Here is a 27318-nt window from a genome sequence, read left to right on the forward strand (position 1 = left end):
GTGGTGGACCATCGAGGCTTTGCTACATTCTGAATGTGGCCATTCTGGTTGTTGAAATACTGAAAAGCTTTCCTATCAGTTGGTAAATTGTTGCCAAGAGTCTCCTGAGTGCCCCAACCCCATCTACCTGCCTCCAGGCCACCAGACCTCCTCCTCATTCAGCAATGAAAGCGTTAACACCCAGCACAGCTGTTGATATCCAGGAACCTGACTTAGTGCTAAAGTAAGTGTCTGTTCCAAATGACTGCTGGCCATGTGGTAACCAGCTGCTAAATATTTTGAATATCACCCCTAGCTGTGGCCACAAAAAAAACGCCAAAGTCAAGTAGGTGTGGTAAATTTGTTGCAAGAAATGGCCTAATACGCTGAACTGAGGTTTTGGCTTCCGCTCCAAGTGTTGGCAGGAACAGAAGAGAAGGGCGGGCCTGGGTTGGGCTTGGTTTGTATAGCAAGATAATTCCTTAGTTCAATGAATAAAGATCTAACTCAAGCCAGCACACTACATAGCCACAGTCTCTCTAGCAATAACCACCCTTGAGTGAGCTTCTAGACCCAGCATTCCTTGAAGAGGAGGATGGGAACATTGGAGGAAGGCTGCTATGACATCCTTAAGTTCTCCAGGCTGCTTGTTACCAAAGATTGACAGGACTGAAAAATAATGATTACCTCGAGCTTAATTAGGTGGGTACTTGACATGCTGTCTTAAGTTTGATAAAAGCGTTTTTCTCGGTTTCTCTTTACCCACACTAGCAGAAGCCATTTGTCTGCAGCTGGCAGGTATAGCAGTCTACATTTACAGGGACCTAGTTCACCTTACCCAGGGACCAACCATTTGGGTTTGCCCAGGACTGTTGTTTGGGCACTGAAAGTTCTGCATCCTAGAAAACCCTTGGGTCCTAGGCAAACTGGAATGGTTCATCACACTAATTGATTCCTTCATAATCTTCTGCACTGATGATCTCATGCTGATTGCCTTGGACTTAAGGAAGTAGCAGAGCCCTCCATGTCTTTTTGAGACACGAATGCAATGGGGGTGTGAAATAAAAATTGCAGAAATGCAAGGACCAGCCACATCAGTGGAGTTCTTAGGAGGTCATTAGTAATGAATAACACAGTAATGGAATATCACCTTCAAAGTGGAGGTGTGGGGGGTGTGGAATGAAAGACTAGTTGCTACATTTTATACTCTTTCACCTAATAAGTTTTGGAAGCAGCATGTAGCAGGGCTTTTTTTCACTGCAAGAAAAAAAAGGTCACTCAAGGAAGCTCAAGTAAGACAGATAAATGAGGAGACCAAATCTCTTAGATCTGGGCCATAGTGGCATCAGGTTTCATGTAGATTGAAACCGAAGGAAGTTCTGAGTCCAGGAAAAAGCCAGGTGCTTCACAATAGGAATTTGTGAATTTTCCTCTACCTCAGAGTGTAAATGTGACTTAGCCACTGTATACCACTTGTTGGTGTTTGTTTCCTTCTACTTGATTCCACCTGATTCTACTTGATTTCTCACCTGAAAAACTCAAGAAAGAGAATCTGATTATCTTTTTTTGCTTTTTTTATTTTTTTGGAGAGAGGGTCTCGTTCAGTTGGCCAGGCATGAGGGCTGTGGCATCATCATAGCTCACAGCAACCTCAAACTCCTGGGCTCAAGCAATCCTCATGCCTCAGTCCCCCCCAAGTAGCTGTGACTACAGGCGCATACCACCACATCTGCCTAATTTTTCTATTGTTTTGTAGAGATGGGGTCTCACTCTTGCTCAGGCTAGTCTTCAACTCCTGACCTTAAGTGATCTTCCCACCTTGGCCTGCCAAAGTGCTGGGATTACATGCATGATCCACTGCACCAGCCTATCTTTTCTGTTTTAAAATTTGTTTTAATTTTTAATAAAGTTTGACATGTACAAAATGTAAAGAGTTAAATACTTCCAAAGGCTTGTTAGAATAAATAGAAGACCCCTTCCAACACTCCACCATTTCCAGCTCCTCAGAGGAAAGCACTTGTTCAGTTTTTTTTTAGAGTATATTTTTTTATTTCAGCATATTATGGGGGTACAAATTTTAAGGTTTCAAATAACGTCCTTGCCCTGCCTCCCCCAAGTCTGAGCTTCAAGCGTGACCATCCCCCAGATGGTGTACATCTCACTCACTATGTATGTATATGCTTGCCCCCCTTCCCCTCCCACCTGCCCAATACCCAATTAATGTAGTTCCTATGTGTCCACTGAGGTGCTGCTCAGTTAATACCAGTTTGCTGGTGAGTATATGTGATGCTTTGTTCAGTTCTTATAGCTGATTATTTTGGTATTTGGTTTATCTCCATATTCCTAGATACCATGGTTATACTTTTAGCTCTTGATTTTGTTTTTCAGTTTTACCTATTATCAATTGACTTACTGCTGTGGACATGAAAGTTAGCTTTAACTTCCCAGTCCCATACACACTTCCCATCCCACCATTATCTGAACACAGATGGTTCAACTTATTAATCTTTCAACTTTATAATGGGTTTAGCATGGCATACCTCCATTGTAAGTCCAGGAGTATCTGTATATGTTTTTTATTTTAGTTAGAAAGATATTTAGGGTTATATTTTCATAACTATGTAAATGTTATTCATAATTGAGCCACATGTTATAATGTTACTACTTTTCCATTTGTTTTCCCTGGAGTTAATAATTGCCTGTTGTTTTGTTTGCCTACATTTTAAGATATTATTCCTAATTGAACCCCTTATGTATAAATGTCTTCTCATTATGTTGAAACATATGAAGTAGACTGTTACAGGACAGTGAAGGTATGTTGCTGCACCTGCCGGATAACGGTAGACTTTTAGGTCTTCTATCAGTTTCATCTTTTTGAAGAAACCCCTCCAAGAACCTTCTGATCTTCTCCACTCTGTACTGGCTGTCTTCTATGCTAGAAGCTTAGCTGTGACTTTGGGGTCTCCTCTCACTATTACCCTAGGGATTCCACCTTTCTTTAGAGAGAGAGAGAGATGGGGTCTCACTATGTTGCCCAGGCTGGACTCAAACTCCTGGTCTCAAGCAATCCTCCTGCCTCAGCCTCCTGAGTAGGTGGGACTACAGGCATGCGCCATTGTGCCTGGCTTCCTTTCATATTTCTTGTATTGGATACCTTCATTCATGGATCCCAAGTCTTCCTCTTTCTTGTTTTATCTCTTCACATAGGTACTCCACCAATAGTTTCCTGAGCAATTGCTCAGGAAATGTTTAAGACCGTATAACAGAGACTGCTACTTATGCAACCAATGTCTGTCTTCCAGTCTTCCACAGTAGCAGAGTTTTTAGCTGTGCCTCAGACCATCCAAAACAAAGTCTATGTTTCTACATTTTCCAGATTCCATTGTAGCTAGGTGTGGCCATGGGACCCAATTCTGACCAACAGGATGTAAGAAGAAGGGTTATGTGGCCACTTCTGAAGAACTTTCTGAAGAAATAGCTGGCAAATGCCCCTGGCACCTTTTTCATCATCCACACCATCTGGTGTCTAGCGTTTATATGCTACCATCCTAGACCATGAGGATGAGGGTCACACCCTGGGTGTGGCAGAGTTGGGGCTGGAATGAATTTGAGAGTTTCATGGAACAGAGCCATTCTACTGACCTAGATTTTTATATGAAAGGGAAAGAAAATTGTAACTATTGTTTTGGGTTTTCTGTCACTTGCATCTGAACCTTGAACTACTGAAAATGTCTTTGGAGTAATTCATAATCGTACATTGGTTATGTATGGAATTATAAGTTGGAAATTATTTTCCTACAGAATTTTGAATGCATTGTACCTTACTTAGCCTTCTAGCTTTCAGGGATGCTATTATAAATTCTAACATGGATCATTTATTTGTACCCTTAGAAAGTTGGAAGATTTTTTATCTCCACTATTCTAAATTTTACAAGGATGTGCCTCAGTGAGGTTCTTGGTTTTTATTAATTGTGCTGTGGCCCTTGATAGGTCCTGTTAATCTAGAAGCTCATGCCCTTCCATTCTGGGAAATGTTCTTCAATTTTTCAGTGATACTTTTTCCCTTGTTTTTTTCTCTTCTCTGTAACTTCTATTATCCATATATTAGATCTCCTGGACTGGTCCTTCAATTACCTTGTATTTTATTTCCATCTCATTTTTTGAACTACTTTTTGGGAATATTTCCTCAACTTCCTATCATTCTTCTAAGGTTTTCATTTTTTAAATTAATTAACTATTTTTGAGACAGGGTCTCCCTCTGTCACCTGGGCTAGAGTGCAGTGGCATCATTATAGCTCACTGCAACCTCCAACTCCTGGGCTCCAGCAATCCTCCTGCCTCAGCCTCCCAAGTAGCTGGAACTACAGGCTTGGGCCACAACAGCTGGCTAATTTTTCTACTTTTTGTAGAGACAGGGTATCACTCTTGCTCAGGCTGGTCTTGAACTTCTGGCCTTAAGCGATTCTCCTGCCTCAGCCTCCCAGAGTGTTAGGATTACAGGCCTGAGCCATTGCACCCAGCCTGTTTTCATATTTTTAATTTGCAAGATTTCTTTCTTGTTTTCTGAATATTCTTTTTAAAAGAGCATTCTGTCTTTGTTTCATGAACATGGTACCTTATCTCTCCAAGGATATTAATTATGGTGGAATTTTTTTGTAAAATTGTATTCTTTCTATATATTAGCAGTATGTTTCTTTCAAGTTGCTTCTCTTAATTTGAACTATGCCTTTCATAGAAGAGGTTTTCCTGAGAAATACTGGTGATCCTTAGGTGGGCACTAGAGTGAGCACAGAAAGTTCCTGGCAGGTCCATATGACTAGGAGGAGATTTTCACTTATGGGTTTCCCTGTAGGGTGAGACCCAGCTGAGCACTTTCCATGGAGAAACTCCAAAGTCAGGGTCTTCAAGTCTGTTTTCTTGGACTAATCATATTTCCCAGAAAAAACACTTCTAAAATCCTGCCTGGAGGGTAGAGGCCTACGTGGCTACCAGCATCTGGAAGCTAGGAGTGGGAGTAGGCTGGGAGTCTCAACATTTGGTGCACTAGCTTTCTTCAAATCACTGTATTTTCAATAAGATACCCTCATCCTCAACTGGGTTTGTGTCTCACAGTCTGGAAACCCTCTGTTTTACTTTCTCCAGGGATAAGCCTTCAATCTTATTTCAGGGAGGAGAAGAGACAGTCATCCACCTGTGGGTAATGGATAGGGAGGGAATCTAGTGGTCTGATGTATTTTTTAAAAATCGAGGTGAAATTCACATAACACATAACATAATTAGCTATTTTAAACTATACAATTCAGTAGCATTTAGTGCCTTCTAACTACAGCCACCTCTATGTAGTTAGAAAACATTTTCATTACCTCCAAAATAAAACTCTATAGATATTAAGTAGCCACTCATTCCCCTCTCCCCCAGCCCCTGGCAACCACCAATATGTTTACGCCTCTATACTTATTCTGGATATCTCATATAAGTAGAATCATACAAAGTGTGACCTTTTTGTATCTGACTTCTTTCACTTAACATAATGTTTTCAAGGTTCATCCACATTGGAGAATATATCAGTATTTCCTTCCTTTTATGGCTGAATAATATTCCATTGTATGTGAATATCACAATTTCTTTATCCATTCATTTGGGTTATTTCCACCTTTGAGCTATTGTGAGTAGTGCTGCTATGAACATATGTGTACAAGAATTGGTTTGAGTAACTGTTTTCAATTCTCTAGGGCATATAACTAGGAGTGGAACTGCTAAGTCATATGGTAATTCTATATTTAACTATTTGAGGAACTGGTAAGCTGTTTTCCACAGCAGCTGCACCATTTTACTTTTCCCCCAGCAATGTACGAGGGTTCCAGTTTCCCTACATTCTCACTGATAATTGTTATTTCCCACTTTTTTGATTACAACCATCTTAGTGGATGTGAAGTGATATCGCACCGTGGTTTTCATTTGCATTTCCTAATGACAAATGATGTTGAACATCTTTTCACATACTTTTTGGCCATTTGTCTTCTTTGGAGAAATGTCTATTCAAGTCCTTTGCCCATTTTTGAATTGAGTTGTCTCTTTTGTTATTGTTGAGTTTTAGGAGCTCTTTATATATTCTGGATATTGATCCCTTATCAGATATATAATTTGCAAATATTTTATCCTATTCCATGGATTGCCTTTTTTCTCTCTGCTGATATTGTCTTTTTTTTTTTTTTTTCTTTTTTGAAGATAGGGTCTAGCTCTGTCACCCAGGCTGGAGTGCAGTGCAGTAGCATGATCTAGCTCACTGCAACCTTGACCTCCTGAGCTCAAGTAATCCTCCTGCCTCAGCCTCTTGAGTAGCTGGGACTACAGGCATGCAGGACCACATGTGGCTAATTAAAAAATTTTTTTTGGAAAGATGGAGTCTTGCTATGTTACCCTGGCTGATCTTGAATTTCTGGCCTGAAGCAAGCTTCTCACCTTGGCCTCTCAAAGTGCTGGGATTACAGGCATGAACCTCCTCATCCAGTCAATATTATCTTTTGATGCACAAAATTCTTAAATTTTCATGAAATCCAATTGTCTATTTTCTCTTTTGTTGTCTGTGTCTTTAGTGTCATAGCCAAGAAATATAGTCAAGTATCTACCACATAAGAACATTTCCATCAACAATGGACTGCATATATGACAGTAGCCCCATAAGATTATAATGGAGCTTTTATATTGTATTTTTACTGTACCTTTTCCATCTTTAGATATGTTTATCACATAAACACTTACCATTGTGTATAACTGCCCACAGTATTTAGTACACTAATATGCTGTATAGGTTTGTAACCTAGAAGCCATGGGCTATACTATATAGCCTTGGCGTGTAGTAGACTATACCATCTAGATTTGTGAAAGTACAATCTATGGCATTCACACAATGACAAATCACCTAACAATGCTTTTCGCAGAATGTATCCCTGTCACTAAGCAACTCATGACCATATAGTTGACTCATGAACAACATGGGTTTGAACTGTGTGGGTCCACTTATACATGAATTTTTAAAAATAAATATATTGGAAAATGTTTTGGAGACTTGCGATAATTTGAAAAAACTTGCAGATGAACCACATAGCCTAGAAATAGAAAAAAAAATTTTATTATGAAAAAGTTAGGTATGTTATGAATGCATAAAATATATGTAGATATTAGTCTGTTTAGTCATTTACTAGACACAAATCCATTATAAAAAGTTAAAATTTATCAAAACTTATATACAGACTTACAGATCATACAGGGTGCCTTGAAGTTGAGGGAAATGCAAACAAATGTAAAAATGCAGTATTAATAATAACTGTGCTAGGTGCAGTGGCTCCCACTTGTAACCCTAGCACTTTAGGGGGGCTGAGGCAGGAGGATGGCTTGAGGCCAGGAGTTCAAGACTGCTGTGAGCTATGATTGAGCCTGTGAATAGCCACTGTACTCTAGCCTGGGCAATGTAGCAGACCTTATCTTTTTTTTTTTTTACAAAAAAAGGGGAGATATTTCAGAGTTCTTGCATATTTGTCATCATGTTTAGTGCAGTACTGGAAACATTAAATAACACCATGGGTGCCATACAAAGTGCCACTAGTGATGCTGGAAGTGCTCCCAAGAAGCAGAGAAAAGTCATGGCATTACAAGAAAAAGTTAAATTGTTTGATACGTACTGTAGATTGAAGTCTGCTGCTGTGGTTGCCAGCCATTTCAAGACAAAAAGAATCCAGCATGTAAGGACCACTGTAAAAAGAAGAAAAAGAAAAAGAGAAAGAAAAAAAGAAAGTCAAGGAAATTCACAAAGCTGTTGCTGCAGCTACAATATCTGGCATGAAAACTTTGCACTTTTTGCAAAATACCTTTTTATCTCTGTTAGAAATGCAGCTCTGTTTTTTTCTTTTCTCCTTTCACACTTACTGAATTAGAAAAGTCAGAAAACGCAGCTTTTATGTGATGCAAGATTGCTAAAAGAAATTCATACCCATAGACTCTAATATGATTTGAGAAAAAGGAAAATCATTATATGACAACTTAAAGAAAAACGAAAGTGAAGGATTTAATGTTGGAAAATTTGCCAGATGCAGTCAGTGGCACCAACTACTACTGTCCCAGCTACTGAGGAGGCTGAAGCAAGATGATTGCTTGAGCCCAGGAGTTCAAGACCAGTCTAGGCAATATAGTAAGACAGAGTCTGTTAAAAATAAATAAATAAATAAAAATAAAGTTAGAGAATTTATTATTTTTCTTTCTTTCTTTCTTTCTTTCTTTCTTTCTTTCTTTCTTTCTTTCTTTCTTTCTTTCTTTCTTTCTTGCTTGCTTGCTTGGTTGCTTGCTTTCTTGCTTTCTTTCAGAGATGGAGTCTTGCTATATTGTCCAGGCTGGATTCAAATTCCTGGGCTCAAGCAATACTCCTTCCTCAACCAGCTGGAGAATTTAATGCCAGCAAAGGATGGTTTGATAATTTTAGAAAGAGGTTTGGCTTTAAAAATGTCAAGATATTCCAAGTCACTACAAAGATAAAAGGATAATATAACATTTTCTTAAAATGTCAAGTATCAGTAGAAGCAGCTTGTATCAACCAAGAGGCAGCAGATGAGTTCTCACACACCATTAAGAAAATCAATGAGGAGGCCGGGCGCTGTGGCTCACGCCTGTAATCCTAGCTCTTGGGAGGCCGAGGCGGGCGGATTGCTCAAGGTCAGGAGTTCAAAACCAGCCTGAGCGAGACCCCGTCTCTACTATAAATAGAAAGAAATTAATTGGCCAACTGATATATATATAAAAAATTAGCCGGGCATGGTGGCGCATGCCTGTAGTCCCAGCTACTTGGGAGGCTGAGACAGAAGGATCGCTTGAGCCCAGGAGTTTGAGGTTGCTGTGAGCTAGGCTGACGCCACGGCACTCACTCTAGCCTGGGCAACAAAGCAAGACTCTGTCTCAAAAAAAAAAAAAAAAAAAGAAAATCAATGAGGAGAAAGGAATATCTGCCAGAACAGGTTTTTAATGCAGATGAAAGTACCTTATTCTGGGAAAAAATGCCACAAAAAATATTTGTTAGTAAGGAAAAGAAGTGAGCACCAGGAGTTAAGGCAGGAAGAGACAGGCTAACTCTACTGTTTTGTGCAAATGCAGTTGGGTTTATGATCAGGACTGCTCTCATCTACAAAGCTGCAAACCCCTGGGACTGTGGAGGGAAAAGATAAACATTAGCTGCCAGTGTTGTGGTTGTACAACAAGAAGGCCTGGACAATGAGACCCTTTTTCTGGAATGGTTCCATCAATACTTTGTCCCTGAAGCCAGGAACTACCTTGCCAGTAAGGGATTGTCTTTTAAAGTTCTTTTGATATTAGACAATTGCTGCTGGCCACCTAAAACATGAGTTCAACAGCAAAGGCATCAAAGTGGTCTACTTGCCCTCAAACATGCCTCTAATTCAGCCTCTAGATCAGGGATCATAAAGGCTCATTACACACTCTACTAAAAGGATTTTCAACCCTATGGAAGAGAACCCCACTATAGAGAGCAAAGTCTGTAAGGATTATACCATTGAAGATGTCATCAATGTTACTGAAAATGTCATGAAAGCCATCAAGCCCCAAACAATAAATTCCTGCTGTAAAAAACTGTGTCCAGATGCTGTGCATGATTTCATAGGATTTATGACAGAACCAATCAAAGAATCATGAAAGAGATTGTGGATATATAAAAAAGTGAGGGGTGAAGGGTTTCAAGATATGGATCTTGGAGAAATTCAAGAACAAATAGACACCACATAGAGGAATTAACAGAGAAGATGACTTGATGGAGATGAGTGCTTCTGAACCAGGGCCAGACGATGAAGAAGAAGATATAGAGTCTGGGCGCGGTGGCTCACGCCTGTAATCCTAGCACTCTGGGAGGCTGAGGTGGGTGGATTGCTCAAGGTCAGGAGTTCAAGACCAGCCTGAGCAAGAGTTAGACCCCCCATTTCTACTAAAAATAGAAAGAAATTAATTGGCTAACTAAAATATATATATATATGTTAGCTGGGCATGGTGGCGCATGCCTGTAGTCCCAGCTACTTGGGAAGCTGAGGCAGGAGGATCGCTTGAGCCCAGGAGTTTGAGGTTGCTGTGAACTAAGCTGACACCATGGCACTCTAGCCTAGGCAACAGAAGTGAGACTCTGTCTCAAAAAAAAAATAAAGAAGAAGATGTAGAAGAAGCAGTGCCACAAAACAAATTGACATTAGACTATCTGGTGGCAAAGGCATTCTGATTATTCGAAACTGCTTTTGCCTTCTTTTACAATGTGGATTCTTCTGTGACAGTGGCACTGACACTAAAGCAAATCGTGGAAGAAGAACTGGCAATGTATAGAAACATTTTTGGAGAAATGAAAAAGCAAAAAAGTCAGACAGAAGTTATGATGCATTTCCATAAAGTTACACCAAGTGTGCCTGCCTCTCCTGCCTCCCCTTCTACTTCCTCCACTTTTTCCACCTTTGCCACCCCTGAGACAGAAAGTGCAACCCGTCTTCTTCCTCCTCATCAGCCTATTTACTGTGCAGATGACGAGGATAAAGACCTTTATGATGATCCACTTCCACTTAATGAATAGTAAAAACATTTTCTTATATGATTTTCTTAATATAAAAATATTTCCTTTTCTCTAGCTCTCTTTATTGTAAGAATATGGTATATAATACATATATAAAATATGTGTTAATTGTGGCCAGGCGAGGTGGTTCACGCCTGTAATCCTAGCACTCTGGGAGGCTGAGGCAGGAGGATCGCTCAAGGTCAGGAGTTTGAAACCAGCCTGAGCAAGAGCGAGACCCCATCTCTACTAAAAATAGAAAGAAATTAATTGGCCAACTAAAAATATATAGAAAAAATTAGCCAGGCATGGTGGCTCATGCCTGTAGTCCCAGCTACTTGGGAGGCTTGAGCCCAGGAGTTTGAGGTTGCTGTGAGCTAGGCTGATGCCATGGCACTCTAGCCTGAGTTACAGAGTGAGACTCTGTCTCAAAAAAAAAAAAAAGAAATCTTCATTAAATTCAAGAAATAGAACTACTATATATATCATTCTCTGACCACTATGTAATACAATTAGACATTAGTTTTATTTATTTATTTTTATTTTTTTATTTTTTTGAGACAGAGTCTCGCTTTGTTGCCCAGGCTAGAGTGAGTGCCATGGTGTCAGCCTAGCTCCCAGCAACCTCAAACTCCTGGGCTCAAGCGATCCTTCTGCCTCAGCCTCCCAAGTAGCTGGGACTACAGGCATGCGCCACCATGCCCGGCTAATGTTTTGTATATATTTTTAGTTGGCCAATTAATTTCTTTCCATTTATAGTAGAGACGGGGTCTCGCTCTTGCTCAGGCTGGTTTTGAACTCCTGACCTCGAGCAATCCGCCCGCCTCGGCCTCCCAGAGTGCTAGGATTACAGGCGTGAGCTACCATGCCCGGCCTAGACATTAGTTTTAAAACCAAGGGGGAACAATGTTCATGACACCTGAAAATTTTTTATTGTTCTCTTAAAAAAAAAAACCTCTAGAGTCAATAAAGAAATACAAATCAAAATGCAGAATATTTAGAAAATAATAATAATAAACACAATATAGCTGTATCTCATATGTTTTGAGATACAGCTAAAACAATGCTCATGTTTTTGGCCTTAAATGAATAGACAAAAAATTATAATAAAATAAGTATCCAACTCAAGCATCCAACTCAAGAAAATAAAAAATAATAGCAAAATAAGCCTAAGAGAGGAAGTAATAGATATAATCAGAAATTAAGTTAGAAAACAAAATCAGTAGAACTAATAACCTGGGAATAAATCAGTACTTCTTTAATATGATAAAATATATCTATGTTAACTCTAAAGTCACATCTAGCTTTATGGGGAAATAAAGATAAATTCCCATTAAAGTAAGGAATGAGAAAAGATATCCACTATTATTTCACTTGTTCTGGATGTTCATGCAATTTAATTAGACAAGAGAAAGTAATTAGGAAAAAATCAAAAGAAGTTAAAACTATCATTACTTGAAAATCATGTGAACTTTACCTGAAAACAAAAATCAACTGAAAAAGAAAGTGTTATAAACAATAAATGACTTCAGTAGGAGGCTGGATACCATCCCAAGGGCTAACTAGCTCACCAAGTTTCTTGGGAATCTGTCAGAAATCTGGTGGCAGGTCAACTCTATCAGGTCCCTTCTGTTATAGAGGGTGAGGTGACTTATACACTCTAGAAGAAACATTTATTCTACAGGTGGATTTCTTTTCCCTGTAAGTTATGCCTTGGACTATTTCACCATCCCTGTAATTACTGACTTTGTATAACACAAGGTGGTTCAGACAAAATTGTCTCTAACCAAGAACTCGCCTCTCAGTGAAAGAAATAAGACAGTTGGCCAGCCATGGGCCATTATCATATTTCCCATCCACAAGAAGCAGCTGGCCTTGTGGAATAATGAAATGGTCTACTGAAAATAGATCTAGCAGTATCCAGGAGACCACACCTGTGAAGCTGGGACTCTCCCTTGCAGATAGTGATATGTGATCCAAACAGAGACTGAAATGCAGTGCCAAGTCTCCCTCAGCCAGTGTAGAAGAGGTCCAGAAACCAAGGGTTGGGGTGGGAGGTGGCAGCTCTCACTATTACTTTTCTCTCTAAAAATATTTACTTTCCATCCCCTAAGTCACTCATGCTTTTCAGACTTCACTGCCCAAGGGTGAGGTGTTCTCACCAGGGAGCCCAAAAAGGGTTCTGCCTGGCCATTTGAGACTCCTCCTACCACCAGGGCAATGGCAGAAAAGGGTGTCCCCATGCTGGCTGTGCTCCCCCTGATTATGATGGGGAAATAGAGTTGTTACTCCCTGATATGGGCTGGGTGGAGTAGAAATGGGAGGAGGATGAGTCCTTTGGTTGCCCTCACACTACCACACCCAGTGGCAAAAATTAACCATCACTGTCTAGTAACATCCTAATCTTTTTCACTCACTATGTGTGATAGCTAAAGTTATCAATTTGCTCAAATTTTCAAGATGATAAGAAATAATCCTTGGCTAATAAGGAACTATAGGAGAAATGGGCAGCTTTTAGATATTGTGAACTCTGAAATTTAGAAGGAATGTTTAAAGTGGCAGGATCTAAAAATTAAAATTTAAAAAAATAATAAGGTTGGATGAGATGTCCCATCTGCACATCTGGATGTGACTTGGTGTTGCCTTCTTTTAGGGATGCTAAAACACGTTTATGGCTGTGATAACTGGAGACAGAGAATAAAAGCACCCATTGGGGTGCCCAGGGCTTATTTCTGGGCTCTTTTCCAGTCCCTGCCTACATGCTATAACTAAGCAACCACATCCAGTCTCATGGCTTTAAATAACCCCTATATGCCAATATCTCCTAAACCTACATTTCCAGCTCTGCCTCACCTGGAACTCCACACTATACATCTACAGGCCTACATGATCAACCCCTCAGAGGCCTCACAAGGATCTCAAATCAACATGTCTGGAGCAAAGCTTCTGGTTTCTGGCTATTAGCCTTCCCTAACCTTCTCCTCCTTCAGCCCCCCTTTTTCAATTAATGGCACCACGAGCCACCCAGTTGCTCAAAACAAAAATCTAGAGCAACCTTCTCCAATATGGTAGCTGCTAACCACATGTTGCTATTTAAATTTAAATAAAACAAAATAAAAATGTCAGTTTCTCAGTTTTACTAGCCACATTTCAAGTGCTCAACAGCCACATGTAGCTAGTAACTACCATATTATACAGTAAGATACAGAACATTTCCATCATCACAGAACATTCTATTAGACAGCACTTCTCTAGAGAGATTGCCATTGGTTCCTCTTTCCCTCACCTCCTACATCTAATCCATTAACAAGTCTAGTGGATTTTTCAAAACATTCACTGAATCAATCCCCTTCCCTCCAGCCAAGTTCTACCATTTCGTTCTATGTCACCATCATCTTTCGCCTGGAGTGCCAAAACCATTTATTAATTGCCCTAGTCCCAAGACAGAATGATTTTTTTTTTCAAAACTGCAAATCGAATCATGTTTTGCCCCTGCTACAACCCTTATAATGGCGACTGTGGTTTATCCTAATAACCCTTCTCTCCTTCTACCTCAGTAATAAAACTCTGAAGTTTAGGTGAGTACATGGAAGACCAAAGTAAAGACTACTTTCCAGAGTTCCTCCTCACACTTAGATATGGTCATATTTCTAAGTTCTGGCTGGTGAAATGAGAGCCAGTGAGGTTGCATGCAGTTTCCTGGCATGTTCTTAAAAAGAGAATGCTCTCCCTGCTGCTGTAACAGGCATGAGGGCTGAAGCTGGACTAGATCATGAGGTGAACTTGGGAGTAGAGGTAATGCACTATGGTCAACAAGATAGAAGGAGCCTGGGTCCCTGGCATAGTGTGAGGGTTTCCATCATAATGGGACCTAATCTAACTAATATAGCTTCCCATGACACTTAGAAGAAAATCCAAACTCCTTACCAAAGTCTGGAAGGTTCCACATGACCCGGTCCCACTCCAGGACAATCTCCTCCACTCTCCCCTCACTCACCATGCTGAACCGCTCTCTGGCTTTGTTTTTGCTGCTCCTCACTCTAGGGCTTCTGTCTGGAATGATCCTCTTCAGATGTCCTCATGACTGACTCCTTTTTGTTATTCAGGTCTCAGCTTAGATGTTATCGTTTTGGAAATGGTTCTCCTCACCAGTCCATCTAAAGTACCCAACAAGTTGTTCTCTCTTACAAGACCTGATAGTTCTCTGCATAGAATTTATCAGTAACTGATGTTTCTTCAATTTGTTTAGTGTCCGTTTCCCCCCACTCGAATGTAAGCTCCAGTAAGATAGGGATTTTGGTTCGTTGTATTTCCAGTGTCTAGAATGTTCCTGAAACCTAGCAATGCTCAGTAAGTGTGTGTAAAATAAATCATTGAATACTATACCACCTAGTGCGGTGATTAAAAGCAGGATTTCTAGAGCTAGAAGACTCAGATTCGAATCCTGGGCCACATACCCATTGTGTGATCTTCTTCAAGTCGTTGAACCTATAACTGTAAAATGAGGATTCCACCTACGGCATGGGTAAAAGTAAATGAAATGGCACTAATAAAGCACTCTTCTCCTTTTCTATCTCTCCCCTGAGGGTTCTCTTCTTTCCCCCTCCTCCTCAGCCTCTCATATGGCCATTTCTCTTATTTGTGTACCACTCTGCAAAGTCTAGAGCAGGCCTTTCAAATTTGGCGGGAATCAACGTCAGCCGGGAGGACGAGAGATGCGCATGCGCGGGACACCTCTTCTGTCTCGCGCGCTAACTTTGCAGCCTTGACAGCCAACTAGAGTTAGCCTCCAGAGCCCTAGTGCCGAGGTCTCACCAATCCAAACAGGGAGGTGGGCCGCAGTGGAGGCAGTGGCGAGAGGGGGCGGGGACAAGCAGAGGGCACACACAGTTCTCGCGGCTCGGATCTCTGCCGGCCAATGGGAGAGGCCTGACGCCGGGAGCCAGTGGGGCGTGGTGTTAGCGGTTCCAGCAACCGGGGGCCGTCCCAGGTCGGGCCAATCAGAGTGAGGAGGTGGGAGAAGACCAGCCAATCATCGTGCAGAGTAGGCGAGGCGGGGCAGCGCGGGTCGGGGAGGGGTGGCGGAGTCTCGCGCGGATGCCACCGGCTCCGGAGCTTCTGTCAGCGGAGCCCGGCGTGCGGAGGCGGCTGAGGAGGCGGGAAGGCGGCAGTGGTTGAAGGGGTAGTTGCTGACTTGCGGGGAGAGAGTGAACAGCGATGGTGATGGCGGCGAAGAAGGGCCCAGGCCCGGGTGGGGGGGTTGGCGGGGGGAAGGCAGAGGCGGAGGCGGCCTCGGAGGTGTGGTGCCGTCGGGTGCGGGAGTTGGGCGGCTGCAGCCAGGCCGGGAATCGCCACTGCTTCGAGTGCGCCCAGCGCGGGGTCACCTACGTGGACATCACCGTGGGCAGCTTCGTCTGCACCACCTGCTCTGGCCTGCTGTGAGTGGACCTGCACTGGGGGAGCACCGGGAAGGACAGGCGGAGAGTCGGCGTGGGGGACCACGGGGACCCGGGGCGGGCGGGGAGGCCCAGGTTCCGAGGGGCGAGAGAAGGGAGCCGAGATGGGAGGTGGCGGGGAGGCCAGGAGACGCGCGCTGGCTGTCGTGAGGGGGTCGCCTGCTGCAGAGGTGTCGTGGGGAAGGGAAGGGGAAGTGGAAAGAAGACGAGACTGGAGTCGTGTTGAGGAGGGGAGTTGGAGGTGAAGAAGGACACCCGGAGAGGAATGGAGAAACTCCCCGAGGGAGGCGAGGTGAACTGCAATGAGGAGGGAGAAAGTGTGGAGAATTGAAGGGAGCTCCCGTGGGGTGGGGGGTGGGGATTTAAAGGGCCAGAAAATGACACACACTTTTAAAGGGAAGTGTATGTAGATGGAAGGCAAAAAGGAAAGAGGTAGGGAAAGCTGGCCTCAAAATGAAAGAGTACCTTTCTACCTTCTGGCTTGTGTCCCTCCAATTGAAAATAGGTAAATTAACCGAGGCTGACAGCCTAGAGATAGTGGAAAGTAAGGAACCATGGTCCAGAGTTCAGGTGCAGATCCTAATCTCTCAGGGCTTTGGAATGTTACCCAGTTGCTAGACTTATGAAATCTATTAAATAAGAGAGTAGAACCAATGGGTTTCCCTGGTAGAGAGCTTAACTTTTGCAAGGGTTTGGGAATCTGGACAAGCCATCTTTGAGTGTAATCATTTACACCTTTAAGCTCCTTGTTGCCATGGCTGGATCCTGGTGGTAGCATCTGGTAAACTCTTTCTAGTTTGAAGGTGGGGGGCTTTGTTGTATAATCTGCAATGCTACGCTTGGCACTGGCACTGTATTTAGTCATGCCAGAGCTAATTTACAGCCACAGTTCTAGCCCAGATTTCTGGTTATATAGTAACCTCCCTACTCCCTACTTAAGGTATTATTTGGTTAAATGCATGATTAACATCTGATACCAGGCCTGGATCTCTGTTTTTTGGGTTTCTTTATTTATTTGTTTGTTTTTTGTCAGGGCATTTATTTTTACTTTTTTTTAGCATTGTGTAAGACATTGTTTTTCTTTCTTTCTTTCTTTCTTTCTTTCTTTCTTTTTTTTTTTTTTAAACAACGAAAGCTTTCCTTATTCTAATACCTTGAGGAGCCAAAGAGCAAGCAATATTGTTCTTGTGTAACAGATGGGAGAACAGAAGCAAAGAGAGGTTTAGTAACTTATCCAATGCCATATGGGGGTTGCTGTTTTCAGCATTTATTGTTTGATATTAGTTATGATCGTGGCAGACCGGAAGTGAAGATCTAGGTCTCTTAAGACACAGTTTGGGATTGCCGGTATTTCTCTACTGGATTTTTACCTCCTTTGCCAAACTTCTACGTTCTAATCAACCTCATTTGTGGATTGTAAGGATGAACTTGACTTTGGTCTAAGTAAAAGTCTTTGTGGCTCTTGGGATAATGATTTAGAATCAAAACAGGAATGTGTCATAAGTTGAGATAGAGACTCAAAGCAAGAAAGTAGACACTTGAGATTGGCACAAATATTCTGAGGAGAGAAGGAGCAAAGTTAGGAGTATTTATAGTGTAAAGTAAAAAGAGAAAAAGCAGATTCCTGAAGATCCAGTTATGAAAAGGAAAATCTGATTAGAGTCTGGAGAGAAGTAAAAGGAAGCAGGGGGATAAAATTGATGGTCTATCAGAGCTAGGCCCTGGAAGAAAATGTTAGGGAAGAGTGTTACCAACAGTTAGTGGTGATGGCATGAAAGATAAAACTCAAAGTATCCCACAGATAACATTTCCCTTCTATAATGAATATCTCTCAATCAGGACAGAAGGAAGACCAAGGGATCTGGGACACATTAAAAACCTGGTTTCTTTTGCTATAAAAAATTATTATAACTGCTTAAATATCAGCGTGCAATTCGTAGAACCTTACCACTATTTCCCTATGGTCACTATTGTTGATCTCATTAATGAAAAGTCAAATACCTGGGATCTGGCATACACTGGATGGAGGTGGTTAACTGATTAGTTTAGGATTGATTAGTAGAGAAGTACCCCAAGAGGACTAGTATGAGGGTGTGTGTGCCTCAGACTAGTTGGGGGCTTAGCTCCTTAGGAACTTTTAAGTTCCCATGGGACCAAGTAGTAAGACTCTATTAGCCATTTTTTGGCTTCAAGAAATCCTAGAAAAGACATTTTTGCTTAGTGGTAAAGCTATGCTCTCAAATGCTTGGTAAAGCATTATGAGAATCACTCAGGGAGTGATTCTTGAGGTGGTAGACTTTAGGGAACATGTTTTGGTGGTTAGGAAATGAGAAGTTAGGCCGTTTGTTAGCAGGAAATGAGAGTAGAGTGAAGGATCATGAGGTTAGGCCAATACATGAAGCTGAACTGAAGGCATGTTGATCTTATAAGGAAAAAAATATCAGGAGAAATTCTACAAAGAAGTTGGAGTTTCCCTGGCTGTGACTATCTGCCTGGGTTCTGGTAGTACTTCTCATTTGCTAGTTGGAGTTCTAGTTAACATAGACAAGGGCAAGGCATATAAACCTTTTCAAGGAGTCTTAACAAAGCATTACCTGTGTCCCTTTGAGGTACTGTGGCAAGAGCTGGGAGCTGGTAAGTGGGCCATGGGCAGAATGTGTAAGGCAGGGGTTGCTTACTGTTGGCTGCAAAGTGAGACAGCACACAGTCCAGCAGACAGTAGGGAGGCATGGCTCCGTGGTGGCATGTAGACCAATTAGCATCTTCAATCCAAATGGTTGATTGCCCATAAATTAGGATTTTGTGTTGGTGGGAAGTAAAAATTCTGGTAGGCCAACAGCCTGCACATTCTTTCATTCAGTCAGTCAACAGATATTTGTTGGATGCTTATCAAGCCCCCGACACTGTTTTATGCACTGGAGATATGCTAGTGACAAAGTCCCCATCTTCACATAGCTTACATCCTGGTGGAAGCCATTTTTGGACTATAAATAAATCATTCTATATGTAATTGTAGGTAGTGATAAGTGCCATGAAGTAAAATAAAGCTCAGTATGGGTTAGGGAATGATGGGAGCTCATATTGAGATATGATGCAAAGAGAAGAAATAATCTTTGTAAAATGAAGAAGATATTGAGGAAAAAATGAAATATCATACTTAGCACCATAGCCAGAGAAAGGAGACAGCAGGATGGCTTTATTTTTAAAGGCCAGATTTCATTCACTGTGTTACAAATATGTCTACCTCTTAAGGGGATGGAGTCTTTTTGGGGCAGTGAGCAAAATTGCCAGAGTTCCCAGCCGGCTGAGTTGGCTGATGTAGCAGAGTTGACTATTGCAGCCAAAGTTGATTTTCCTAAGATCTGAAGAACAATGCACATTTTTAAATATTGGTGGGTGGGTGTGACTATGCCTTTATTCCAGCATGTATGAACTCATTCTCGCTCTCTCTTTTTTAATGAGAAATATTTTCTCAGCTGTAGCAAAAAACTACAGCATTGGTGTGAGGGCCTCAGGGAGACACTGCTAGTTTCTGTTTCTAAATTTACATACATACTGCCACAATTGTAGGTCCCACATTTGACCTAGTTTTATTCATTTGGTTTTCTTCCAATACCTAATTTCCTTAACCTAGATATGTATCTGTTTAATTTTGCCAACATACACATATGCTTGTTTGTTTGTTATGTTTCTAACTCTTCTAATGGAGGATGAGTCTGCCATTCGAATCTTAAAATGGGGTAAAGATTGCCACTAAAAGCAGTGCCTTCAATGTTTTTTCTTATTCTAGTTTGCCTGAATGCCTCTCTGGATAAACCACTGATCTTTATGAGAAAACGGACATTGAGGCCTGAGAGCTCATTGACATCAGAGATGGACAATGGACACTAACTTTCATGCCCAATTTTTTTCAGTGAAATATGACATGCTTCCTTGTCCTGGCTGTTTGGGTCCATCCTTTAATCTGTCATCCATTAGGTCTCAGTAACGGTTACTTGTCTCTTCTACTTCTACCCAACTTTACTGTAATAATGAGAGTCAGAATTAAGGTGTGCAGAGCTCTGAGCTGGGTGTCAAGAAATGTGCTTGGCTGGGCGCGGTGGCTCACACCTGTAATCCTAGCACTCTGGGAGGCCTAGGCGGGAGGATCACTCAAGGTCAGGAGTTCGAAACCAGCCTGAGCAAGAGTGAGACCCCATCTCTACTAAAAATAGAAGGAAATTAATTGGCCAACTAAAAATATATAGAAAAAATTACCAGGCATGGTGGCGCATGCCTGTAGTCCCAGCTACCTGGGAGACTTAGGCAGGAGGATCAATTGAGCCCAGGAGTTTGAGGTTGCTGTGAGCTAGGCTGATGCCACAACACTCTAGCCTGGGCAATAAAGTGAGACTGTCTCAAAAAAAAAAAGATGTGCTTGACAGCTCTTTTTTTTGACAAGTTCTTAATTTGCCTATACCTTAGTTTCCCTGTCTGGCTTGCTAAGTCGTTGTTCCTAGTTGAAGCATTTTATTTCCATGGAAGGAGAGGTGTAGTATGTTGTTCAATAATTCAGTACTTTTCCATCTGTCTGGGTTGGAGAGATACACATGTACCTTGCCCCTATTTTAGTCCCATCCCTCCATGCCTTTCTCCCTCACCTTTCCTATTTACCTCTGCTGGGCAGAGCTTCCTATTTACCTCTGCCAGACAGAGTCTCACTAAATTACAAATTTAGGCACTTTATCATAAAGGGCCCATGAACCCCTTGACAAGCCCCAAGGAAGTAATAAATTACCAAAGGGATGGAAGAAGATGTGGAGGAAGGGAAAAGTAAATGGGATTGAGATTGAGCCTAAAGAGGAGAGCAGCTAATGATTTTATCAGGACTCTACCTGGATCTAATCAGGGAAGCAGTTTATCATAGCTACTGAGGAAGAACAAAGGAAATGGGTTGAAGCAGAATATAGATTAGGAAGAGATTTCCTAAAATTAGTGAAATTGACCCTGGAGCATGGTAATTGGGAAACTTTCCTGTTACTAGTGAGAGTTCCTAATAGAGATACTTGGCAATGTTTGAGTCCAAGATAAAAACTAAACTGGTTTAGTTGTACCCTGCTCAGAGGCAGAAAAGTGGAATCCCAGGAGCAAAGAAACACAATCTGGAGTGTATGAATTTGAACACAAATATTCAGAGGCAAGGAATTCCCAAGTCCATATTTGGCACAAATAAGAGAACTTGGGTGCTGGGTGGAACTGGTTTTTTTCCACTGTTGACCTGGCAGAACCTTCTTAGCTGAGCAGGTTTGAGGCTTTTATGAAACAAGATAGAAGCAAAAATTTGGGCCAGCTTGAAGGTGATTGCCACAGAAAAACAAAAGGTATGGCATTTGTGGAAATAGTAGTGTGCTTAATAAAATCAAAGGGTTCATCCTTGCCAAAAAAAAAAAAAAAAGAAGGAATCAAAGATCAAAGGAAAGAAGGAAGAGAGGGAGAGAGAATTGGGCAGACTTTAGCATCAACATAAAAAACTGGCTTCACTGGCCGAATGATCAGAATACTTCAAATGCCCTTTAGGTGCCCTGTGAAAAAGAAACTGAAATAGATAAACCAACATGACTGGCTGGAGACCTGAGTCCTAGTAATGTACTTGCTTTTTTTTTTTTTTTTTTTTAAGAGACAGGATCTCACTCTGTTGCCCAGGCTGTAGTGCAGTGGTGTGATCATAGCTCACTGCAACCTTCACATCCTGGGCTTAAGCAATCCAGCCTCCTGAGTAGTTGGGACTACAGGCACATACTACCATGACCAGCTAATTATTTTATTTTTGTAGAGATGGAGTCTCACTATGTTGCCCCAGACTAGTTTCGAACTGCTAGGCTCAAACAATCCTCCTGCCTCGGCCTCCCAAAGTGCTGGGATTACAGGTGTGAGCTGCTGTACTTGCTTGCAATTGGAAAAATTTGCCCTTTTCTAGGAAAATAGATTTAACTGTGTATTTCCTAAGCACCTCCTGATTAGAAATAACAAAATGGATTTGCTGTGCTAACTGAAGGGCAGTGCCTTCTGCCAACTCTTACTTCTCTTGGGAAGAGCCTGAGAGTTATGTTAGGGAGACTGGGTGCAAGCTAGAGTGTTGTGTCTGTTTAATTCCAGGCCAGTGACTCACATCTGGCCCATTGCATGACCCTGGTATGTACCCAGCATACCTAGACCATTTGATTTCAGCTACTGGGAAGAGAGGGGCTCTTGTTTCTAAAATGCTTCTCTCAGCCAGCCACGGCCTCTCTGTAATTCAAAAAGAAATACTCTGACTCATAGGCCATGTAACTAGGCCCTCTTCCTGGGCTGCAGAGTGTTGCCTTGTAGATAGAGAATTCTCCCTGCCCCCAAAGTGTGGCTCTGGTTATACATAATCCAGTCTACAGACATCAAGGTCAGAGCAATGCTTTTTGTACTGTGCTATGGAAACATCCTGTTCCATCAGATTCATTTGGCTCAAAGCACCTAAATCACTTCTTATTTTTTCTGCCTTCCCATCATCCTATCATCCACTCCCCCAAGAAAAACTTCCAGTCCAAGCTCAGCCATAAGAAGTTCTGTTGTTCTAAGCATCCGATTTTGATTGATGCCTGTGTTGAGTACCTCCCACTCCCTTAACAAGGAAGCACACCTCCCTGTTTACATTTTGCTAACAGTTCCTGGTTGTCCTCTCAGGAAATGTCAATGACCTTTTTGTGATAGGCCTAGAATCTGTTTTTCTAGTGTAAACATAATACGTTTTACCTTTCCCATGACCATTTCTCTTCCTTCCCCCACTGTTGCATCCTGGAATCACATTCTCCCTGATCCAACAGTGCGGGACTGAATAGCACCCTACTGCATTGAGAAGTATCCTTGTCCAGGCTTCCTGGGTCCTTCCTGTTAAGCTCCTGGTGATAGACTAGATCCTATAATTTTTGTATCTCCCAAAGTGCCTACCATAAAGCCTTGTATTTTGGCAAAGTAAATATTGGTTAGTAGGAGGTAAAGTAGAGGACGACCTCTGAGATCATAGGAACAATGAGGTCTGGCTAGACTTCAGAAACACCTGACATTCTGAGGGGGAAAGGTCAGTGGTTAAGGTGAGAAAGAGCAAGGGAAAGAGTATAAAAGCAGCCTGGCTAGAATTTAAAGCAAAACCAAACCAAGCCATTAGCAACAGAGCCTTTAGGAGAGAAAACTGGACTATCTTTGAAATGTGATCAGAAGAGAGTCTTCAAGACAGATCAAGTTTAAGAGCTATTGTTTGATATGTAGTAACAAAGCCTTGCTTTTGGTTTTCCTGGCTCTTATCTTTTTTGGGGGCACCAGGCTTCTTTGATATTGCTTGTCTTTTATAAGGGTATTTTGAGACCCTTTACTTAAAAGTCTAGCAGTAGAATTGCTGAAAACTACCTCCACTGTAGCCTCCCTCCAGTGTTCTGTCTTTTGTTAGAATCCCATAATGAATAATCTGCCATCCAAAAGGGCAGCTGCAACTTTGGTATTCACTCTGTACTGTGTCATCTGCCCCCTACTCCCTGCCCCACTGCCTTCACTTACACTAGCAGGAACATTGCCATTCTCCCAGACTTGGCAAGAACACCTTTATTCTGTGTGTGTGTAGTAAGCATTAATGTTTTTCCACTTTCTTTATGAATTTTTAGGATTTCTATTTGGTACATTTTGTAATCTCTTTTTCTCCTTTTGCTTTCCCTAGGCATCAGCCAGGACCCTATTCTAGATTTATTTTCATTTTAACATCTTTAGTTCCCCATTTTTTCCATGAGAGGAAAAATCTGAAGAGGCATAATCAGCTGAGACTCTTTTCTGCTGGTCCCAGGGTCTAGTTTATTTGTTTTGGTTTGGCCAGTTTTGTTTTAATCTGATAAGGGCAGTAAGTCTAGATAGAGTAAAACTTAAGGTGCAAGGAAAGAGGAACCTATGAAGGCCTGCCTGGCTTAGCTCCAAGTTTCCTGTGTTAGAACACTCTGGAGACCAGATGACTGGGGGCAAGGACGCCTTCTTTTCTACTGTAATCTCCACAGGGTTTCTGTAGGCAGAAATGGACTCCTAGGGAGTTAACAGAACATACAGAACAGGCACAAAAGCATCACTACAGGATATATATTCTTGCCCATGCCAGTCTCATATCTCATGGTTGAACTTGATTTATTCCTGCTTTATTGAAAGATCTAGAAACAAGAAAGTCGAATATTTTTTTTCCCAGAGATGGCTTCGTGAAGGAGAGGGACCCTCTCTATCCTTACTGCCACTCTACATTTATGTGTAGATAAGAGTAGGGGCAGCTGGCCTAGGGACTCCATTTTTTGTCAATAAATCCTATTCTGTTATCAGGAATAATCATGGGCCTTCGTTTTTGCCTTCCTTCATGCTTGAGGGATTTGTGTTTTCGTGGGCTCTGGGATCATGGGAGATGTGCTGCATGTCTAAAACAATGATAAAATAGGAAATGGTTAGTGGTTACATGTCTGAGTTCCAGAAGTACCCCCCCACACACACACAGGCTGAACACTGAAACTGTTGGGATCTAAGCCAGGCTAGGGGAAGCTTCTGGATGGGTAGATTCTGCCCCTCTCCTGAGTGACTGGAATCACAATATCCTTCTGACTCTCCCTTGCCTATCTTTTTATAAAAAGCCTCCAAAATATTCTTGTTTCCCTTCTTTCTTGGAATTAGGAAGTAGCTTCAGGTGGGAGGTTCTAGCTGAGCTTAGTTTATGTGCTATTGTTTTATCCTTTCTCCCTCCACCTCCTCCCATAGACAGCTTGTAGTGCTAACTGCATTATACTTCTCTTTCTATTTCTTTCCCACAGGAGAGGCCTGAACCCTCCTCATCGTGTCAAGTCCATCTCCATGACAACTTTCACTGAACCTGAAGTAGTATTCCTGCAGTCTCGTGGCAATGAGGTGAGCTGCCACTGATGGAATGGTCAGAAGGCTGTGGTTGCCCTATCTGTAGGTAGAGCTTTGCCTCAAGATTGTAGAGAAACCCTATAGTTTTCTTTTTTGGTCAAGTTTCTCTTAATTTTTTAGTATGTAAGATTTCTTATCTTATGTATATTTGTATATTTACAGAATCTTAGTTATACAAATTATGATTTGTCTGAGCCCCTTTTGGGGGAATCAAGGAAAGGAGCAATATCTCCATAAAGGGTGGCACCTGGGTGCTGAAGGGGAAAATGGGTAGAGCTCCAGCTGAGGAGCTTTCAGAGCTGACTAGGCTAGGCTCTCTGAGTAAGATCTCCTAGAGCCAGCTTTTTTGACTTGAGTCTGGACAACCTGGGTTTAAGTCTATGTCATTTACTTGAAAGTGACTTAAACTCCTTCCCCAGCTAAATCTGTTGATTGGAAGTTGCCATCCTTGGTGTTAGCAGTACCTCTAGTTAACTTACTTAGAGGTGACCATCTCTAAGTAAGTTATCCTCTTACTTAGACCCTCTAACTTACTTAGAGGGTGCCATCATAGGCCTCTGGAGGATGCCCTGGAAACTAGAGCTTTGAAAATTTTCCCTGACCCTACCCCCATCCTAATTTAGTTCTCAAATAATTCTTGTGGTCCTCTATTTTCCTTTTTCAATACATGTTATAACATGTAATTATACATTTATTTTTACTTGTCTAAAGCATGACCTCCCTATTAGATTATAAACTCTGTGAGAACCAGGATCATGTCTAGTTTGTAGATATACCCAGATCCTAGCACTGTGTCCATGCTTGACAAATATTTATTGATGAATAAGTTAGAAATGGTATCTTTTGTATTTCATGCTTTCTGCTCCAACTCCTTTGTCACCTGACTTCATTCTTTTAGGTTTGCAGGAAGATATGGCTAGGTCTGTTTGATGCTCGGACATCTTTAGTACCAGATTCCAGGGATCCTCAGAAGGTGAAGGAGTTTCTCCAGGAAAAATATGAAAAGAAGAGATGGTAAGGAGAAGGAAAGAAGTTCCTATGGAAACGTGTTCAAGACATCATTCATGTGACAGTCCACTTTCCAGAGTTCAATTTGGACTTCTTACAAAGGCTAGACTTGGGTTGATTCTGTTCTACTCATTCAGTTAGGGCTAAATTTTGACTTCAAAATAATAAATCTCAGCACGGGGGTATTGCTCAGTGGTAGAGCATTTGACAGCAAAATAATAAATCTCCGTAAAAGGACAACTTGTTCTCAGTTGCTAACCCTGCAGATTTGATGTCCCATTTTGGGGGGAGACAGTGGACTAATTGGAATAAGGAGGTAGGCCTGTGAGAGTCCATTTTTATAGCTCAGCTGATCTTGTATGTGGGGAGAGATGGCTGGAAGCACATGCCTTATAGCTTTATGCTCTTAGCCATCATTTCATGATTTATGTGTATAGTCAACCCTTTGTATTTGCAGGTTCTACATCCCCAGATTCAACCAACCACAGATCAAAAATATTTGAGGAAAAAAATTAAAAGATAACAACACAACAATAAAAAGTAATACAGGCCGGGCGCGGTGGCTCACGCCTGTAGTCCTAGCTCTCTGGGAGGTCGAGGAGGGCGGATTGCTCGAGTTCAGGAGTTCGAAACCAGCCTGAGCAAGAGCGAGACCCCTTCTCTACTATAAATGGAAAGAAATTAATTGGCGAACTAAAAATATATACAAAAAATTAGCCGGGCATGGTGGCGCATGCCTGTAGTCCCAGCTACTTGGGAGGCTGAGGCAGGAGGATCACTTGAGCCCAGGAGTTTGAGGTTGCTGTGAGCTAGGCTGACGCCATGGCACTCACTCTAGCCTGGGCAACAAAGCGAGACTCTGTCTCAAAAAAAAAAAAAAAATGATAAAAAAAAAAAAAGTAATACAAATTTTAAAATGTAATACAGTAATTATTTGCATTGCATTTACATTACATTAGGTATTATAAGTAACCTAGAGACGTTTTAAACTATATGGGAGGATGTGCATAAGTTACATGCAAATACATCGCCATTTTATATAAGGGATTTGAGCATCCTCTGATTTTGGTGTCTACTGGGGGCTGGGGTGGATTCTGGAACCAATCTCCCGAGGATACCAAAGGACAACTGTATTCTGTTTTCCTGATGGAGAAAAAAGCATTTCCATTCTCCTTTGCCTTTTCTCTTCCAACTTTCACTTCTTATTGTTTGATCTCTGGGCTGTGTGCATACTGGGAGTAACTACAATGTGGAGAGGAAAATGCAGAGGACAAGGAGACTGACATGGATAAAACCACATTTTGGAGTCTCTCCTGGGGATGTCCTCAGGATTGAGATGATACTTCCAGA

At 41.7% G+C, this 27318-nt stretch overlaps 1 protein-coding gene across 3 annotated transcripts in view; it reads left to right on the forward strand.

Moving 5' to 3' along the window:
- The first annotated feature begins 493 nt into the window (after positions 1-493).
- AGFG2 (ArfGAP with FG repeats 2) overlaps positions 494-27318 on the forward strand; it is a 39153-nt gene continuing 12328 nt past the window's right edge. For 2 of the 3 annotated variants that reach the window (XM_012759190.3, XM_012759192.3), the window contains exons 1-3: positions 15651-16005; positions 24861-24954; positions 25859-25974. In XM_012759190.3, coding sequence (XP_012614644.1) covers positions 15785-16005; positions 24861-24954; positions 25859-25974 — 431 coding nt within the window. In that variant the 5' untranslated portion in view covers positions 15651-15784. Of the gene's footprint in view, positions 682-15650; positions 16006-24860; positions 24955-25858; positions 25975-27318 lie in introns of those variants that run through there. The other variant, XM_012759193.3, reaches the window with a different exon arrangement.

Source organism: Microcebus murinus, chromosome 19 (assembly GCF_040939455.1).
Source record: "Microcebus murinus isolate Inina chromosome 19, M.murinus_Inina_mat1.0, whole genome shotgun sequence".
Lineage (NCBI taxonomy): Eukaryota > Metazoa > Chordata > Mammalia > Primates > Cheirogaleidae > Microcebus > Microcebus murinus.